Source organism: Nerophis lumbriciformis, linkage group LG03, assembly GCF_033978685.3.
Source record: "Nerophis lumbriciformis linkage group LG03, RoL_Nlum_v2.1, whole genome shotgun sequence".
In the NCBI taxonomy this organism is placed as follows: Eukaryota; Metazoa; Chordata; class Actinopteri; order Syngnathiformes; family Syngnathidae; genus Nerophis; species Nerophis lumbriciformis.
Window position 1 is genome coordinate 2,150,001 of NC_084550.2, and position 22,500 is coordinate 2,172,500.

Here is a 22,500-nt window from a genome sequence, read left to right on the forward strand (position 1 = left end):
CCGGTTTTCCCGTAATTCGTACGGTTTTCATCAACCTATTCCGGGTTACGGGTGCAGTGATAAAAAAATACGGTTTTTCATTAATTTAAAAAAAAAAAGGGTGAAAACTACGCGACCTTGTGCAGACAAGATTTTTCGATCGGACACGGAGGAATTAGCGATGTAAAAGACCACGTTGGGACAAAAGAACACAAGTCTAATGCCGTTGCTAGCGATACAAGTGGAAAACTTTCAACGTTTTTCGTCGCCCAAACAGATTCTTTGGATGTGATTAAATGCCGAAGTTTTATTTACGGAGGCAATAATTGAGCATGGACTTCCAATCGCACTGGCTGATCACATGGGACAGTTACATGTTTGTAATGCAACCTTTGAAAATCATTACGCGGTGATCGCGGTCCCAAAAATAAACTTTTCTTGCATGATAATGTCCAGAAAAATTCGCTTTATATTACTATAGAGTCCTTTTAACGAATGAGTTTGATGGTTTATCACAAACCTTAAATGAAAGAAGTCCTTTCTTCTCCTGCACCATGCATGCGCTTTGGCCTTGCTTCGTGTTTGGTGCGCAATCCTGTCGGCTGTATTTCACAGCACGACATACTGTTAAAAGTGTTTATACTATTTATGCTTTCAAGTCCAAGTTGAAGAAATCTTGTTAAATGTTGACAGCATAACTACCAAAAATACAGAAGTATGTCCTTAATATTTTTGCAGTGCTATTTCTGTTGAAAAGTTCAAATGATTACATTAGAGATGTGATGTGCCACTTTTCAAGTGTCTGATGGCTTCAATTAATTTTCATTAATTTTTCATATTTTGAATTCTTTTGAAAGGCTTACAAAAAAACTACATTTGAATTGTAATTCCATGCTATTGACAGGACTATTAATTTTAATGAAGTTAGCTTACCATGTTTACAGTATGATAATTGTGATAGAAATGTGAATTTTAGGCACAGAATATTTTTTACAATTGAACAAGGCAGTAGATTATACAAGCTTGGACAGAAAGTTAATAATGACACCAATTTTTTTTTTTATGGAATTGTTTAGTACTGTTTTACCATTTGTTTACTGTAAAAAGTGTTTATACTTTCAATGAACAAATTGAAGTCTTGTGAAAGGTTGACAGGATAACTGGCATTAACTGTCAAAATAATTTCAAACTATTGAAGTTAGCTTACAGAATAAAATATGTCAATCAACCCATATGATTTTTGCTGTAATATTTTTGTTTTGAAAAGTCACTGTGACTGATAGAAAAGTGATGGTTTTAGCAACATTTTAACCTGTCTGAATGCTAAAAATCATTTTGCGTCGGGGGGGCGAAGCCCTGAACCCTCCACCAGGACTTTGTCCTGGACCTACCGGGGCCTGCGGCCCTTGGACCCTGGCTACTAGGTTTTTCTGATTTCAAAAGTTGGCAGGTATGGTGAGGTTATAAAGCTTTTGCCTGTTAAAGAAAGGAGACTGATCCAATGCAGCACAGTCTTTCGCGTGCCACGCTGTCACGACCCAGACGCACACCAGTGCGCAATCATATGGGAGCCGCGCTGAGCGCGCTGCGCGCGGAGTGACCCCTGTTACGCGCCCCCGGCAACAGGGGTGGCGGGCAGGTAAGCTGCTTACCTGCTGCGCGTGACGCCGGCCGCGGCGAAGGCGGACGAGGCGGGGTGTCGGTGCGGTGGGCGCGGTAGTGCCCCCTGGACGTGCGTCGGGCCCTTCTCGCGGATCGCCTCAGCTACGGCTCCCGGTGGGGCCCTCTCGGGGGAAGGGGCCTCGGTCCCGGACCCCGGCGAGGCGTCCCTTCTCCGCTCCGTAAAAGTGTCCATCTCTTTTCTTTTCTTTTCTTCTGTTGTGGCATATGCAGCAGGTGCCTGCTCGTTTTTCGTATGTGGGTAACAACATTTAACTATGTACAGTGGGGCAAAAAAGTATTTAGCCAGCCACCAATTGTGCAAGTTCTCCCACTTAAAATGATGACAGAGGTCTGTAATTTTCATCATAGGTACACTTTAACTGTGAGAGACAGAATGTGGGGAAAAAATCCAGGAATTCACATTGTAGGATTTTTAAAGAATTTATTTGTAAATTATGGTGGAAAATAAGTATTTGGTCAATAACAAAAATTCAACTCGATTCTTTGTAATATAACCTTTGTTGGCAATGACAGAGGTCAAACGATTTATATAGGTCTTTACCAGGTTTGCACACACAGTAGCTGGTATTTTGGCCCATTCCTCCATGCAGATCTTCTCGAGAGCAGTGATGTTTTGGGGCTGCCGCCGAGCAACACGGACTTTCAACTCCCTCCCCAGATTTTCTATGGGGTTGAGGTCTGGAGACTGGCTAGGCCACTCCAGGACTTTCAAATGCTTCTTACGGAGCCACTCCTTTGTTGCCCGGGCGGTGTGTTTGGGATCATTGTCATGCTGGAAGACCCAGCCACGTTTCATCTTCAAAGCTCTCACTGATGGAAGGAGGTTTTGGCTCAAAATCTCACGATACATGGCCCCATTCATTCTTTCCTTAACACGGATCAGTCGGCCTGTCCCCTTAGCAGAAAAAACAGCCCCAAAGCATGATGTTTCCACCCCCATGCTTCACAGTAGGTATGGTGTTCTTGGGATGCAACTCAGTATTCTTCTTCCTCAAAACACGAGGAGTTGAGTTTATACCAAAAAGTTCTATTTTGGTTTCATCTGACCCCATGACATTCTCCCAATCCTCTGCTGTATCATCCATGTGCTCTCTGGCAAACTTCAGACGGGCCTGGACATGCACTGGCTTAAGCAGGGGGACACGTCTGGCACTGCAGGATTTGATTCCCTGTCGGCGTAGTGTGTTACTGATGGTAACCTTTGTTACTTTGGTCCCAGCTCTCTGCAGGTCATTCACCAGGTCCCCCCGTGTGGTTCTGGGATTTTTGCTCACCGTTCTCATGATCATTTTGACCCCACGGGATGAGATCTTGCGTGGAGCCCCAGATCGAGGGAGATTATCAGTGGTCTTCTATGTCTTCCATTTTCTGATAATTGCTCCCACAGTTGTTTTTTTTCCACACCAAGCTGCTTGCCTATTGTAGATTCACTCTTCACAGTCTGGTGCAGGTCTACAATTCTTTTCCTGGTGTCCTTCGACAGCTCTTTGGTCTTGGCCATAGTGGAGTTTGGAGTCTGACTGTTTGAGGCTGTGGACAGGTGTCTTTTATACAGATAATGAGTTCAAACAGGTGCCATTAATACAGGTAACAAGTGGAGGACAGAAGAGCTTCTTAAAGAAGAAGTTACAGGTCTGTGAGAGCCAGAGATCTTCCTTGTTTGAAGTGACCAAATACTTATTTTCCACCATGATTTACAAATAAATTCTTTAAAATTCCTACAATGTGAATTCCTGGCCTAGCCAGTCTCCAGACCTCAACCCCATAGAAAATCTGTGGAGGGAGTTGAAAGTCCATGTTGCTCGGCGACAGCCCCAAAACATCACTGCTCTCGAGAAGATCTGCATGGAGGAATGGGCCAAAATACCAGCTACTGTGTGTGCAAACCTGGTAAAGACCTATAGTAATCGTTTGACCTCTGTAATATAACCTTTGTTGGCAATAACAAAGTATTGAGTTGAATTTTTGTTATTGACCAAATACTTATTTTCCACCATAATTTACAAATAAATTATTTAAAATTTCTACAATGTGAATTCCTGGATTTTTTTTCCACATTCTGTCTCTCACAGTTGAAGTGTACCTATGATGACAATTACAGACCTCTGTCATCATTTTAAGTGGGAGAACTTGCACAATCGGTGGCTGACTAAATACTTTTTTGCCCCACTGTATATATATTTCCCAATTGGTTTAACTGCCACCCGCAAAAAAAAAAAAAAAAAAAAAAAAAAATATCTAATTGATCCGCCCGACCCGACCCGCACGCGGATAAAATCTTATTTTTTTAAATTTCATCCGCCCGATCCGCGGATAATCCGCGGACTCCGCGGTTATGCCCGCAAACCGCGCATCTCTAGTGTACACGTTTAAAAAAAAAAAAGGGTAAAACAAGGAAAGGGTGGCACGACAAAAGCTCCTGCGAGGAGGCTTTGCGGCGTGGAGGGTCGCGGCCGGGAAGATTAGCAGGCGGCTAACAAGCGCTGACACGACTGTGATGATCTCCAGAGAGCTGCAACACTAAACGCAATTAGCCGCTCCTCTCATGAATAACCATAACTGGCCTTTTATGCATCTGATTTAGTGTGGAGTAGGAGAACAAACTGTTGATGCACGCACTAATGGCTGCAGGGCCTTAGGAGGCACACCACGTCGCCATTATCGCCTCCATCTGCTCTCATTGTCCGAGCCGCTATCTGCTGTCTGCTCGGGTGTTGTTGTGTCGGCTCACCGGGTTTCATGTTCCTCTCCTGGAGCACCGACAGCCACTTGGCCCCCGTGCCGAAGACGGTGATGCTGTTCACAAACAAGGACAGAAAGGATAAGACACCGTCAGATAGAGGACCTTTCAAACCCTTTCAAAAGAGCCACGTTACGGATGGCGTCCCACTTCTGACACCGCGGTCATGGTGTTGCCCTGCTGTGTTTACAACTGTAGTGACGTTACACTATTCCCCCCTTCCAGAGACGGATGGACCCATGTCCCACACCATCCAATCACCACATTCTGACTTCATGGCTAATCATCCCACTTCTGACACCAGTCATAGTGTGCCCTATTGTATTTAGAACTGTAGTGACATTACACTCCATCTTCCAGAGACGGATGGACCCATGTCCCTCACCATCCAATCATCATATTCTGACTTCATGGCTAATCCTCCCACTTCTGACACCAGTCATACTGTGCCCTATTGTATTTAGAACTGTAGTGACATTACACTCCATCTTCCAGAGACGGATGGACCCATGTCCCACACCATCCAATCATCACATTCTGACTTCATTACTAATCATCCCACTTCTGACACCAGTCATAGTGTGCCCTATTGTATTTACAACTGTAGTGACATTACACTCCATCTTCCAGATACGGATGGACCAATGTCCCACACCATCCAATCATCACGTTCTGACTTCATGGCTAATCATCCCACTTCTGACACCGCAGTCATAGTGTGCCCTATTGTATTTAGAACTGTAGTGACATTACACGCCATCTACCAGAGACGGATGGACCAATGTCCCACACCATCCAATCACCACATTCTGAATTCATGGCTAATCATCCCACTTCTGACACCAGTCATAGTGTGCCCTATTGTATTAAGAACTGTAGTGACATTACACTCCATCTTCCAGAGACGGGTGTGCCCATGTCCCACACCATCCAATAATCATGTTCTGACTTCATGGCTAACCATTCCACTTCTGACACCAGTCATAGTGTGCTCTACTGTATTGACATTACACTCCTCCCCCTTCCAGAAACGGACGGACCAATGTCCCACACCTTCCAATCATAATGGTCTGACTTCATGGCTAACCATTCCACTTCTGACACCAGTCATAGTGTGCCCTATTGTATTTACAACTGTAGTGACGTTATACTCCTCCCCGCTTCCAGAGATGGACGTACCAATGTCCCACACCATCCAATAATCATGTTCTGAATTCATGGCTAACAGTCCCACTTCTGACACCACAGTCATGGTGTGCTCTACTGTGTTTACAACTATAGTGATGGTACACTCCGCTCCCCTTCCAGAGACGGATGGACCAATGTCCCTCACCATCCAATCATCATATTCTGACTTCATGGCTAATCCTCCCACTTCTGACACCAGTCATAGTGTGCCCTATTGTATTTAGAACTGTAGTGACATTACACTCCATCTTCCAGAAACGGATGTGCCTATGTCCCACACCATCCAATCATCATGTTCTGACTTCATGGCTAGCCATTCCACTTCTGACACCAGTCATAGTGTGCTCTACTGTATTTACATCTATATTGACGTTACACTCCTCCCCCCTTCCAGAGACGGACGGACCAATGTCCCACACCATCCAATAATCATGTTCTGAATTCATGGCTAACAATCCCACTTCTGACACCACAGTCGTAGTGTTCCTTATTGTGTTTAGAACAGTAGTGATGTCCCACAGCTTCTCCTTCCAGAGACGGGCCCATGTCCCACACCTTCCAGTCATAATGGTCTGACTTCATGGCTAACCATCCCACTTCTGACACCACAGTCATGGTGTGCTCTACTGTGTTTACAACTGTAGTGATGTTACACTCCTCTCCCCTTCCAGAGACGGATGGACCAATGTCCCACACTATCCAATCATCATATTCTGATTTCATGGCTAATCATCCCACTTCTGACACCACAGTCATGGTGTGCTCTACTGTGTTTACAACTGTAGTGATGTTACACTCCTCTCCCCTTCCAGAGACGGATGGACCAATGTCCCACACTATCCAATCATCTTATTCTGATTTCATGGCTAATCATCCCACTTCTGACACCAGTCATACTGTGCCCTATTGTATTTACAACTGTAGTGACATTACACTCCATCTACCAGAGACGGATGGACCCATGTCCCACACCTTCCAATAATCATGTTCTGACTTCATGGCTAACCATTCCACTTCTGACACCAGTCATAGTGTGCTCTACTGTATTGACATTACACTCCTCCCCCCTTCCAGAGACGGACGGACCAATGTCCCACACCTTCCAATCATAATGGTCTGACTTCATGGCTAACCATCCCACTTCTGACACCACAGTCATGGTGTGCTCTACTGTGTTTACAACTGTAGTGATGTTACACTCCTCTCCCCTTCCATTGACGGATGGACCAATGTCCCACACCATCCAATCATCATATTCTGACTTCATGGCTAATCATCCCACTTCTGACACCAGTCATAGTGTGCCCTATTGTATTTAGAACTGTAGTGACATTACACGCCATCTTCCAGAGACGGATGTGCCCATGTCCCACACCATCCAATAATCATGTTCTGACTTCATGGCTAACCATTCCACTTCTGACACCAGTCATAGTGTGCCCTATTGTATTTACAACTGTAGTGACGTTATACTCCTCCCCGCTTCCAGAGATAGACGGACCAATGTCCCACCCCACCCAATAATCATGTTCTGAATTCATGGCTAACAATCCCACTTCTGACACCACAGTCATAGTGTCCCTTATTGTGTTTAGAACACTAGTAGTAGTGTGGGGCGGTACAGTTCAGTTGGTAGAGCGGCCGTGCCAGCAACTTGAGGGTTGCAGGTTCGATCCCCGCTTCCGCCATCCTAGTCACTGCCGTTGTGTCCTTGGGCAAGACACTTTACCCACCTGCTCCCAGTGCCACCCACACTGCTTTAAATGTAACTTAGATATTGGGTTTCACTATGTAAAGCACTTTGAGTCACTTGAGAAAAAGCGCTATATAAATGTAATTCACTTCACTTCACTTCACTTAGTGATGTCCCACAGCTTCTCCTTCCAGGGACGGGCCCATGTCCCACACCTTGCAATCATAATGGTCTGACTTCATGGCTAACCATCCCACTTCTGACACCACAGTCATGGTGTGCTCTACTGTGTTTACAACTGTAGTGATGTTACACTCCTCTCCCCTTCCAGAGACGGATGGACCAATGTCCCACACTATCCAATCATCATATTCTGATTTCATGGCTAATCATCCCACTTCTGACACCAGTCATACTGTGCCCTATTGTATTTACAACTGTAGTGACATTACACTCCATCTACCAGAGACGGATGGACCCATGTCCCACACCATCCAATCATCATGTTCTGACTTCATGGCTAATTCTCCCACTTCTGACACCAGTCATAGTGTGCCCTATTGTATTTACAACTGTAGTGACATTACACTCCATCTTCCAGAGACGAATGTGCCCATATCCCACACCATCCAATCATCATGTTCTGACTTCATGGCTAATCATCCCACTTCTGACACCGCAGTCATAGTGTGCCCTATTGTATTTAGAACTGTAGTGACATTACACGCCATCTTCCAGAGACGGATGTGCCCATATCCCACACCATCCAATCATCATGTTCTGACTTCATGGCTAATCATCCCACTTCTGACACCGCAGTCATAGTGTGCCCTATTGTATTTAGAACTGTAGTGACATTACACTCCATCTTCCAGAGACAGATGTGCCCATGTCCCACACCATCCAATCATCATGTTCTGACTTCATGGCTAACCATTCCACTTCTTACACCAGTCATAGTGTGCTCTACTATATTTACAACTGTATTGACGTTACACTCCTCCCCCCTTCCAGAGACGGACGGACCAATGTCCCACACCTTGCAATCATAATGGTCTGACTTCATGGCTAACCACCCCACTTCTGACACCACAGTCATGGTGTGCCCTACTGTGTTTACAACTGTAGTGATGTTACACTCCTCCCCCCTTCCAGAGAAGGATGGACCAATGTCCCACACCATCCAATCATCATATTCTGACTTCATGGCTAATCATCCCACTTCTGACACCAGTCATAGTGTGCCCTATTGTATTTAGAACTGTAGTGACATTACACTCCATCTTCCAGAAACGGATGTGCCCATGTCCCACACCATCCAATAATCATGTTCTGACTTCATGGCTAACAATCCCACTTCTGACACCACAGTCGTAGTGTTCCTTATTGTGTTTAGAACAGTAGTGATGTCCCACAGCTTCTCCTTCCAGAGACAGGCCATTGTCCCACACCTTCCAGTCATAATGGTCTGACTTCATGGCTAACCATCCCACTTCTGACACCACAGTCATGGTGTGCTCTACTGTGTTTACAACTGTAGTGACGTTACACTCCTCTCCCCTTCCAGAGACGGATGGACCAATGTCCCACACCATCCAATCATCATGTTCTGACTTCATGGCTAATCCTCCCACTTCTGACACCAGTCATAGTGTGCCCTATTGTATTTAGAACTGTAGTGACATTACACTCCATCTTCCAGAGACGGATGTGCCCATGTCCCACACCATCCAATAATCATGTTCTGACTTCATGGCTAACAATCCCACTTCTGACACCACAGTCGTAGTGTTCCTTATTGTGTTTAGAACAGTAGTGATGTCCCACAGCTTCTCCTTCCAGAGACAGGCCATTGTCCCACACCTTCCAGTCATAATGGTCTGACTTCATGGCTAACCATCCCACTTCTGACACCACAGTCATGGTGTGCTCTACTGTGTTTACAACTGTAGTGACGTTACACTCCTCTCCCCTTCCAGAGACGGATGGACCAATGTCCCACACCATCCAATCATCATGTTCTGACTTCATGGCTAATCATCCCACTTCTGACACCAGTCATAGTGTGCCCTATTGTATTTAGAACTGTAGTGACATTACACTCCATCTACCAGAGACGGATGGACCCATGTCCCACACCATCCAATAATCATGTTCTGACTTCATGGCTAACCATTCCAGTTCTGACACCAGTCATAGTGTGCTCTACTGTATTTACAACTGTAGTGACATTACACTCCATCGACCAGAGACGGATGGACCCATGTCCCACACCATCCAATAATCTTGTTCTGAATTCATGGCTAACAATCCCACTTCTGACACCACAGTCGTAGTGTTCCTTATTGTGTTTAGAACAGTAGTGATGTCCCACAGCTTCTCCTTCCAGAGACGGGCCCATGTCCCACACCTTCCAATCATAATGGTCTGACTTCATGGCTAACCATCCCACTTCTGACACCACAGTCATGGTGTGCTCTACTGTGTTTACAACTGTAGTGATGTTACACTCCTCTCCCCTTCCAGAGACGGACGGACCAATGTCCCACACCTTCCAATCATAATGGTCCGACTTCATGGCTAACCATCCCACTTCTGACACCACAGTCATGATGTGCTCTTCTGTGTTTACAACTGTAGTGATGTTACACTCCTCTCCCCTTCCAGAGAAGGATGGACCAATGTCCCACACCATCCAATCATCATGTTCTGACTTCATGGCTAATCATCCCACTTCTGACACCAGTCATAGTGTGCCCTATTGTATTCAGAACTGTAGTGACATTACACTCCATCTTCCAGAGACGGATGTGCCCATGTCCCACACCATCCAATCATCATGTTCTGACTTCATGGCTAACCATTCCACTTCTGACACCAGTCATAGTGTGCTCTACTATATTTACAACTGTATTGACGTTACACTCCTCCCCCCTTCCAGAGACGGACGGACCAATGTCCCACACCTTGCAATCATAATGGTCTGACTTCATGGCTAACCACCCCACTTCTGACACCACAGTCATGGTGTGCCCTACTGTGTTTACAACTGTAGTGATGTTACACTCCTCCCCCCTTCCAGAGAAGGATGGACCAATGTCCCACACCATCCAATCATCATATTCTGACTTCATGGCTAATCATCCCACTTCTGACACCAGTCATAGTGTGCCCTATTGTATTTAGAACTGTAGTGACATTACACTCCACCTTCCAGAGACAGATGTGCCTATGTCCCACACCATCCAATCATCATGTTCTGACTTCATGGCTAGCCATTCCACTTCTGACACCAGTCATAGTGTGCTCTACTGTATTTACAACTGTATTGACATTACACTCCTCCCCCCTTCCAGAGACGGACGGACCAATGTCCCACACCTTCCAATCATAATGGTCTGACTTCATGGCTAACCATCCCACTTCTGACACCACAGTCATGGTGTGCCCTACTGTGTTTACAACTGTAGTGATGTTACACTCCTCTCCCCTTCCAGAGACGGATGGACCCATGTCCCACACCATCCAATCATCATGTTCTGACTTCATGGTTAATCCTCCCACTTCTGACACCAGTCATTGTGTGCCCTATTGTATTTAGAACTGTAGTGACATTACACTCCATCTTCCAGAAACGGATGTGCCTATGTCCCACACCATCCAATCATCATGTTCTGACTTCATGGCTAGCCATTCCACTTCTGACACCAGTCATAGTGTGCTCTACTGTATTTACAACTGTATTGACATTACACTCCTCCCCCCTTCCAGAGACGGACGGACCAATGTCCCACACCTTCCAATCATAATGGTCTGACTTCATGGCTAACCATCCCACTTCTGACACCACAGTCATGGTGTGCCCTACTGTGTTTACAACTGTAGTGATGTTACACTCCTCTCCCCTTCCAGAGACGGATGGACCAATGTCCCACACCATCCAATCATCACATTCTGACTTCATAGCTAATCATCCCACTTCTGACACCAGTCATAGTGTGCCCTATTGTATTTAGAACTGTAGTGACATTACACGCCATCTTCCAGAGACGGATGTGCCCATGTCCCACACCATCCAATAATCATGTTCTGACTTCATGGCTAACCATTCCACTTCTGACACCAGTCATAGTGTGCTCTACTGTATTTACAACTGTATTGACGTTACACTCCTCCCCCCTTCCAGAGACGGACGGACCAATGTCCCACACCATCCAATAATCATGTTCTGAATTCATGGCTAACAATCCCAATTCTGACACCACAGTCATAGTGTTCCTTATTGTGTTTAGAACAGCAGTGACGTCCCACAGCTTCTCCTTCCAGAGACGGGCCCATGTCCCACACCTTCAAATCAAAATGGTCTGACTTCATGGCTAACCATCCCACTTCTTACACCGCAGTCATTGTGTGCCCTATTGTGTTTAGAACAGTAGTGATGTCACACTCCTCCACTTTCCAGAGACGGATGTCCCACACCATCCACTTATCATGTTCCGACTTCATGGCTAACCGTCCCACTTCTGACACCAGAGAGCAGTTGCAATGAGTTGAGAAAAAAGAACATCTCCCTAATGATGAACATCACATCTTAGTGAAGCGGACGATGCATTAGCGAAGAGGAAAAGTGAGGGTTTATGATGCGACTGCGATCTCAGCGCTCTCTCTCTGAACTAATGCGGCGCTCGATTTGTTTCCCCTTAAATCCCCGCACAGCGAGCCTCTCTCGCTGCGTAAAGGGCACGGCGAGCAGACGCCTCTCGCCCTTCATCCCATCTGCTCCAGTGGAGCTGCTCGGCAGACTCCATCATTGTTTAAATATAAATAAGGCAGGGCGAGCACGAGCGCGTGTTCAGCGAAGCGTCGGCGAGAGATGAGGGATAACCAAAGGCAAAAAAGCCATCGGGGGATCAACTTTGGGTTTGCGCAAACATTAAAAAGAGTCAAAGATAACGGAGGACAGGAGAAGCTTTGGGAGGCGAGTGTGGCGGAAGGTACCGTGGAAGAAGCACATTTCTCCTCCAGAAACAATGTAAACATGAATAATTGGTTCCGCCCTCGACAGACGTCTGTATTTTGACTTTGAACACAATAAAAAGTGCTACACGGTATATCAAACATAACAACAACTTTCTCTTTATTAACACGCTGAACTGTTGCTGCTCTGCCAACACACACACACACCCAAGTCCCTCTGGTGCCCTCACAAACAATCGGAAATCACACAAATACTTCACTTTTACGACCACATTGCTATGATGATAAACATGACAACAAGTTGCTCTCACTCGGATTTACAAAACGAGCACGAGTTCCTGCCCGTGTTCAGCTTATTCCCGGTGGCGTGCGAGCCATCATGTCGCCGTGGTAACCACTGCTGTCAATCAAAAAAAGGGGAGGTGAGATGGTGTTTTTGTTGGAAAAACAACTGAAATTATTGGCATTTAAAAGAACAATAATAAAAATAAAAATAAATGCATTTATTTTATTTTTTTATTTATATTTTTTTCATTTTCCAAAAAAAAAAAAGAATAATATATATTAAAAAAAAAATTTTTTAAATTAAAAATAAAACTTAAAAGAAATAGTAAAATATTTAGCTTGGGAGGCGAGTCTTCAAAAACGCAGCACAGTGTAGGATCTCTATTTTATTATTACTGCCGCCATATTTGTTTAAAACATTATAACAGTCACTAACTTTTTCTGCTTTTATGCTCGTCATCACAGTTTCCTTCTGTGACGACATCAACAACCTTGTTTGTTCATACAAAAAAATGACAATGCACCATGACTAGGGAAGGTTGTTTTCATTGGGTCAAAAAATAATAATAAAGTGAGCAAGTTGTCTGATGACATTTTGTTTTGTTTGAAGTTTTTGGTAGTTATTGCACCATGACTAGGGAAGGTTGTTTTCAATTGGTCATAAAATAATAATTCAGTGAGCAAATTGTCTGTTGGTTGCATTTTCAGTTTGTTTTTGCACCTTGACTAGGGAAGGTTGTTTTCATTGAGTCATAAAAGAATAATTCAGTGAGCAAGATGTCTGTTGACATTTTGTGTTGGTTGCATGTTTTGTTTGTTTTTGTACCATGACTAGGGAAGGTTGTTTTCATTGGGTCAAAAAATAATAATTCAGACAACAAGTTGTTTGTGAACAAGTTGTGTTGGTTGTATGTTTTGTTTGTTTTTGTACCATGACTAGGGAAGGTTGTTTTCATTGGGTCATAAAAGAATAATTCAGTGAGCAAGTTGTCTGTTGACATTTTGTGTTTGTTGCAATTTTGTTTGTTTTTGCACCATGACTAGGGAAGGTTGTTTACATCGGGTCATAAAAAAATAATTCAGACAACAAGTTGTTTGTGAACAAGTTGTGTTGGTTGTATGTTTTGTTTGTTTTTGTACCATGACTGGGGAAGGTTGTTTTCATTGGGTCATAAAATAATCATTCAGTGAGCAAGTTGTTGCATTTTTTCTTAGTTTTTGTACCATGACTAGGGAAGGTTGTTTTCAATTGGTCATAAAATAATAATTCAGTGAGCAAATTGTCTGTTGGTTGCATTTTCAGTTTGTTTTTGCACCATGACTAGGGAAGGTTGTTTTCATTGAGTCATAAAAGAATAATTCAGTGAGCAAGTTGTCTGTTGACATTTTGTGTTGGTTGCATTTTTTGTTTGTTTTCGCACCATGACTAGAGAAGGTTGTTTTCAATAGGTCATAAAAGAATAATTCATTGAGCAAATTGTCTGTTGACATTTTGTGTTGGTTGCATTTTTAGTTTGTTTTTGCACCATGACTAGGGAAGGTTGTTTTCATTGGGTCATAAAATAATAATTCAGTGAGCAAGTTGTTGCATTTTTTCTTAGTTTTTGCACCATGACTAGGAAAGGTTGTTTTCAAGAGGTCATAAAAGAATAATTCAGTGAGCAAATTGTCTGTTGACATTTTGTGTTGGTTGCATTTTATATTTGTTTTTGCACCATGACTAGGGAAGGTTGTTTTCATTGGGTCATAAAATAATAATTCAGTGAGCAAATTGTTGCATTTTTTCTTAGTTTTTGCACCATGACTAGGGAAGGTTGTTTTCAATGGGTCATAAAATAATCATTCAGTGAGCAAGTTGTTGCATTTTTTCTTAGTTTTTGTACCATGACTAGGGAAGGTTGTTTTCAATAGGTCATAAAATAATAATTCAGTGAGCAAATTGTCTGTTGACATTTTGTGTTGGTTGCATTTTTAGTTTGTTTTTGCACCATGACTAGGGAAGGTTGTTTTCATTGAGTCATGAAATAATAATTCAGTGAGCAAGTTGTTGCATTTTTTCTTAGTTTTTGCACCATGACTAGGAAAGGTTGTTTTATTGGGTCATAAAAGAATAATTCAGTGAGCAAATTGTCTGTTGGCATTTTGTGTTGGTTGCATTTTTAGTTTGTTTTCTCACCATGACTAGGGAAGGTTGTTTTCATTGAGTCATAAAATAATCATTCAGTGAGCAAGTTGTTGCATTTTTTCTTAGGTTTCGCACGATGACTAGGGAAAGCTGTTTTCAATAGGTCATAAAAGAATAATTCAGTGAGCAAATTGTCTGTTGACATTTTGTGTTGGTTGCATTTTCAGTTTGTTTTTGCACCATGACTAGGGAAGGTTGTTTTTATTGGGTCATAAAATAGTAATTCAGTGAGCAAGTTGTCTGTTGACATTTTGTGTTGGTTGAAGTTTTTGGTTGTTTTTTCACCATGACTAGGGAAGGTTGTTTTCATTGGGTCATAAAATAATAATTCAGTGAGCAAGTTGTCTGTTGACATTTTGTGTTTGTTGCATTTTTTGTTTGTTTTTGCACCATGACTAAGGAAGGTTGTTTTCATTGGGTCATAAAATAATAAAGTGAGCATGTTGTCTGATGATATTTTGTTTTGTTTGAAGTTTTTGGTAGTGTTTGCACCATGACTAGGGAAGGTTGTTTTCATTGGGTCATAAAAGAATAATTCAGTGAGCAAGATGTCTGTTGACATTTTGTGTTGGTTGCATGTTTTGTTTGTTTTTGTACCATGACTAGGGAAGGTTGTTTTCATTGGGTCAAAAAATAATAATTCAGACAACAAGTTGTTTGTGAACAAGTTGTGTTGGTTGCATGTTTTGTTTGTTTTTGCACCATGACTAGGGAAGGTTGTTTTCATTGGGTCATAAAAGAATAATTCAGTGAGCAAGTGTCATGTCTTGGTGATCACGTTTAGTTTGGCTATGTTCTGTTTAGTTTTTGCACTCTGTCAGTTTCTGTTTTTTCACTCCCTGTTTTGTTTCCATGACTACCAATCAGTTCACCTGTCCTCACGACTCACGCACCTGATTCATTTGAACTCACGCACCTGTTTTCAATCACCACGTGACTATTCAAGCCTGTCATTTTCTGTCGGTCGGCCTGGCGACATCACATTCATGCTCTGCACTCTTGACACGCTGCTTACTCTGTCCAGGTCATAGTTCATGCTGCTCTTTTCTTGTCACGTAAGTTTTTTGTTTATTCAAGCCACTGTTTTGTACCTCTGCCTTGTGCGCGCCTTTTGTTTATACTTTTTATAATCTATTATTAAATATGTATTTACCTTCACGCCATGTCCGGTCCAAATCATTTGCACCATGGGAAAACAAACCAAGCCATAGTCCAAGTCTTGACAGCAAGTTGTCTGTTGGCATTTTGTGTTGGTTGCATTTGTGTTTGTTTTTGTACCATGACTAGGGAAGGTTGTTTTCATTGGGTCATACAAGTAAATGCTGCGCACTGATCCATTCAAAGCATAATCAAAGGCCTTTGACTTAAATTACTCGTAATGTCCACTTGATGGCGACAAAACGGCAGCATCCAGGCACTGTTTTAAAACGAATGCAATCTCCCTGATGACGTTTCGCGGGCCAAATTGAAGACTTCGGCGATCCATAGTTTGGACACCCCTGATCTAATCGGTTAATGATATTGTTTTTGTGAAGACTGTTTCCCTGCAAATATTTGACCCTATTAAGAGATTAGGGTCAGCAAAAAGCAAGTCTGACTAAGTGTAAATGTCAATTACAGGACATCAGAGTCCAAAAGACAGGAAGCCTCAAGGAGAGTTTAGGACTCTGACAGATTCAGCCCCAATTAAACGGTCCGACGTGGACTCGCAGGACGAGAGCGTAAGAATGTTCCTGTCAGCCAATCGCAGAGGCGTACTCCCACGCCGGCACTAAGGCAACGTCAGCACCTAATTGGTTGGAAAAGTCCGTGGCAGCTGAAAAGGTTCCATCCATCTTGGTGTCATCGCTCGTCGGCACCTTGATGGCCGCCGTTACTCCGCAAAGCTCGTTAACGCCGTTACCCAGTCGGAGGTTTTCGGCTGGAGACGACGGAAATGACTAGAAGCACATTTGGAGCTGGTTAGTCAGCGGAACCTGCGAGACTCGGCAAACTTTCTTAGCGTCCGATGTGGTCGCGGCGTTCATGTCACGCGCTTTTTCTCTGCTGACGGGACTTGCTTGTACAGCCCCGACTTTTGCTGACCACGGCACATTTCTCCCCTGACGGCCGACACAAAGCGCCAGAATGCTCGAGGAAAGCGCGACGGTAATCCCCAAAAAAATGACAACGCGAGTGTGAAAGTGAAAGGTTGGCGCGTGTGAACGCAGCAAAGTGCTGTTGGCGACACGAGACCTGTGCTCGCATTTGAATAAAAAGACGCTTGAAGACAGGAAGTCAACAAAGTTATCACTGTTATTATTATTATCATGGTATTGTTGAATATAAGCACTTAATGCACACTTATAATCAAGTTTTAATTAAAAAAATGTAATCAAATTAAATGTATTTATTTTTTTTTATTTTTTTTAAAGATATAAGCACTCATGCACACTTATAACCAAGTTTTATTTTTTTTTTAAATAAACACAATTAAATGTATTTTATTTTATTTATTTATTTTTTATATAGAGGCACTCATGCACATTTATAATCAAGTTGTATTAAAACAAATTATATACAATTAAATATTGTATATATATATATATATATATATATATATATATATATATATATATATATATATATATATATATAAGCACTCATGCACACTTAAAATCAAATTTTATTTAAAAAAAATTCAAATATATATATTTTTTATACAAGCACTCATGCACACTCATAACCAAATTTTGTTAAAAAAATAAATACAATTAATTATTTTTTGTTATATAAGCACTCATGCACACTCATAACCAAGTTTTATTAAAAAAACCTAATACAATTAAAGTTTTTTTTTAATATAAGCATTCACGCACACTTTTATTAAAAAATGTAATACAATAAAAATGTGTTTTTTATATAAGCACTCATGCACACTTATAATCAAGTTTTATTTAAAAAAAATCACAATTAAATGTATTTTATTATTAGTTTATATATATATATATATATATATATATATATATATATATATATATATATATATGTATATATAAGCACTCATGCACATCTATAATCAAGTTTTATTTTAAAAGTTAAATACAATTATATGTTTTTATACAAGCACTCATGCACACTTATAACCAAGTTTTATTAAAAAAATTAAATACAATTAATTATTTTTTATTATATAAGCACTCATGCACACTCAACCAATTTTTATTAAAAAAATCTAATACAATTAAAGTTTTTTTTTAATATAAACATTCACGCACACTTATAACCAAGTTTTATTTAAAAAAATGTAATACAATAAAAATTTGTTTTTTATATAAGCACTCATGCACACTTATAATCAAGTTTTATTAAAAAAAATAAACACAATTAAATGTATTTTATTATTAGTTTATATATATATATATATACATATATATATATATATATATATATATATATATGTATATATATATGTATATATAAGCACTCATGCACACTTATAACCAAGTTTTATTTAAAAAATGTAATACAATAAAAAATTGTTTTCATATAAGCACTCACGCACACTTATAATCAAGTTGTATTTAAAATTTAAATAAAAACATGTTTTAATATATATATATATAAGCACTCGTGCACACTTATAACCAAGTTTCATTAAAAAAATGCAATACAATTATTTTAATTTTTTTATGCAAGCACTCATGCACACTTATAACCAGGTTTTATTAAATAATTAAATACAACTAAATTTATGTATTTTTTGTATAAGCACTCATGCACATTTCTAACCAAGTTTTAGCAAAAAAAATTTTATTATTTTATTTCTTTATACAAGCAATCATGCACACTTATAACCAAGTCGTATTCAAAAAAATAAATACAATTAATAAATTTTTATATATATATACAAGCACTCATGAACTCTTATAACAAAGTTTTATTTAAAATATTAAATACAATTAACATCATTTTTTTATATAAACACTCATGCACACTTATAACCAAGTTTTATTTAAAAAATTAAATACAATAAAAACATTTATATATATATATATATATATTCAAAATATATATATATATAAATATATATATATTCAAAACATATATATATATATATATATATATATATATATGTTTTTATTGTATTTAATTTTTTTAATAAAACTTGGTTATAAGTGTGCATGAGTGCTTATACAGTATATATATATATATATATATATATATATATATATATATATATATATATATATATATATATATATATATATATATATATATATATATATATGTATATATATATATATATATATAAGCACTCATGCACACTTATAACGAAGTTTTATTAAAAAAAAAAATATATATATATATATATATATATATATATATATATTCAAAACATATATATATATATATAAATATATATATATATATATATATTCAAAACACACATATATATATATATATATATATATATGTTTTTATTGTATTTAATTTTTTTAATAAAACTTGGTTATAAGTGTGCATGAGTGCTTATACAGTATATATATATATATATATATATATATATATATATATATATATATTGACAGATAGACCGGGTGATATTGCATATTTTGTGTTTTTATATATATATATATATATATATATATATATATATATATATATATATATATATATATATATATATATATATATATATATATATATATATATATATGTTTTTATTGTATTTAATTTTGTTTTGAATATATATATATATATATATTTATATATATATATATATATTTTGAATATTTATATATATATATATATATATATATATATATATATATATATATATATATATATATATATATATATATATATATATATATATATATATATATATATAAGCACTCATGCACACTTATAACAAAGTTTTATTTAAAAAAAATAAAATATATATATATATATTCAAAACATATATATATATAAATATATATATATTCAAAACATATATATATATATATATATATATATATATATATATATATATATATATATATATATATATATATATATATATATATATATATATATATATATATATATATAAGCACTCATGCACACTTATAACCAAGTTTTATTTAAAAAAAATAAAAATAAAAATAAAAATAAAAATATATATATATATATATATATATAAGCACTCATGCACACTTATAACCAAGTTTTATTAAAAAAATGAAATACAATAAAAACATATATATATATATATATATATATATATATATATATATATATATATACATACATACATATATACAGTATATATATATATATATATATATATATATATATATATATATATATATATATATATATATATATATATATATATATATATATATATATATATAAGCACTCATGCACACTTATAGTCATTTTTGCAACCCTAACGACGCTGCCGGCCCGTAAAGAAGTGAGGTTTTGTCCAAGTGGAGGCGGGGCCTTGGCAAACTCACCCCAGCTGGTCGGTCAGGTTCCACAGCACGCTCGGGGTGGGCATGAGGGGCGAGCCGTCATACAGGACCACTGAAGCTCCCACTGCCAGAGCGGACACCAGCCAGTTCCACATCATCCAGCCCGTCTGACACACACACACACACACACACACACACACACACACACACACACACACACACACACACACACACACACACACACAAAAGCCTTAGGATCATTACAGTTTCATTATCAATTTAAGAGTGTTTTGTTCACAAAAAGCAGGCCTGAGAAGGTCGGTGTAAAAACCAGCAGCACTAAAAAGTCCACCTGCAAGATCTTCGGGCAGCACTAAAAATGACACACGGTTCCAACCTCCGGCGCGCCTAATTAAGACAAAACGCCTTCGACGGCGCGCGTGACACCGCTGCTAAAAATAGCGGTCCGACAAAGTCCGGGGGACAGTGGGAGGAGCTCCTGGGGACCCACCGTGGTGTAGTAGATGATGACGTCGCTGCTGGTCATGTTGCCGTGGAGGACGTGTTCTTTCAGGTGCTGGATGAGCGTGCCCTGCAAAGGTAAGGTAAGTTAAGATGAAATAAGGTCTGGACTGGGGTTGGACGGTACACCGGTACTGGCATAGTATCAAAATGAATCAAAAACGGTACTATACTCTGGTTGAAAAGTTGACATTGCTGGCTTTACGAGCAGAGGAGCATGTTGGGCAGCGCACACACACAGAGTACTTACAAGCAGACACAGTGTGTAGACAGAAAAGGGAGAATGGACACATTTTGGTGTAAAAAGTAAAAATAAAGGTGAAGTTATAACACTGAAAGAGGAAGAGATGCTTTAAGACATAGCTAGCGGCTAACGTCCATCCACAGTGTTTTAGCTACTTCTAAATCACTAATCCTGGCCTCCATGGCGACAAATAAAGTACGTTTCTTACAATTAACATTATCACTGGAGGACGAGGAATAGCTAAACATGCTTCACTATATCATTAATATACTTTAATATACTTTGTGGTATTAATTTTATTTGTGGTACTATTAATATTTGAATTTGTGGTATTGTTATTATTATTATTATTATTGTTTGTGGTATTACTACTATGATCATTTGTGGTATTCTTGTTAATATAATTTGTGGTGTTATTATTAATACAATTTGTAGTGTTATTAAAATAATTAGTGGTGTTATTATTATTATCATTTGTGGAGTTATTATTAATATAATTAGTGGTGTTATTATTAATATAATTTGTGGAGTTATTAATATAATTTGTGGTATTACTATCAATATAATTTGTGGTGTTATTATTAATATAATTTGTAGTGTTATTAACATAATTTGTGGAGTTATTATTAATATAATTTGTGGTGTTATTATTGATATCATTTGTGGTATTATTATTAATATAATTTGTGGTTTTCTTATTAATACAATTTGAAGTGTTATTAATATAATTTGTGGTGATATTATTATTATACTTTGTGGAGTTATTATTAATATAATTAGTGTTGTTATTTTTAACATAATTTGTGGAGTTATTATTAATATAATTAGTGGCGTTATTATTAATATTTTTTAATATAATTATTGGTGTTATTATTAATATAATTGGTGGTGTTATTATTAATACAATTTGTAGTGTTATTAATATAATTAGTGGTGTCATTATTTATATAATTTGTGGAGTTATTATTAATATAATTAGTGGAATAATTATTAATATAATTTGTAGAGTTTTTATTAATATAATTAGTGGTGTTATTATTAATACAATTTGTGGAGTTATTATTAATATAATTTGTGGTGTTATTATTAATACAATTTGTGGAGTTATTATTAATATAATTTGTGATTTTATTATTAATATAATTTGTAGTGTTATTAATATAATTTGTGGTGTTATTATTAATATAATTTGTGGAGTTATTATTAATATAATTAGTGTTGTTATTTTTAATATAATTTGTGGAGTTATTATTAATATAATTTGTAGAGTTTTTACTAATATAATTAGTGGTGTTATTATTAATACAATTTGTGGAGTTATTATTAATATAATTTGTGGTGTTATTATTAATACAATTTGTGGAGTTATTATTAAAATAATTTGTGATGTTATTATTAATATAATTTGTAGTGTTATTAATATAATTTGTGGTGTTATTATTAATATAATTAGTGGAGTTATTATTAATTATAATGTGTAGAGTTTTTATTAATATAATTATTGGTGTTATTATTAATATAATTTGTGGTGTTAATATTAATACAATTTGTAGTGTTATT

At 38.3% G+C, this 22,500-nt stretch overlaps 1 protein-coding gene across 1 annotated transcript in view; it reads right to left on the reverse strand.

Annotated features, from left to right (window-relative positions):
* The window catches only part of aacs (acetoacetyl-CoA synthetase), a 161,995-nt gene that overhangs the window by 28,210 nt on the left and 111,285 nt on the right, over positions 1–22,500 (reverse strand). The window contains exons 9-11 of the mRNA XM_061931729.2: positions 20,686–20,766; positions 20,217–20,341; positions 4,394–4,458 (exon numbers count right to left, since the gene is read on the reverse strand). Of these exons, the coding sequence (XP_061787713.1) occupies positions 4,394–4,458; positions 20,217–20,341; positions 20,686–20,766 (271 nt within the window). The remainder of the gene's footprint in view (positions 1–4,393; positions 4,459–20,216; positions 20,342–20,685; positions 20,767–22,500) is intronic.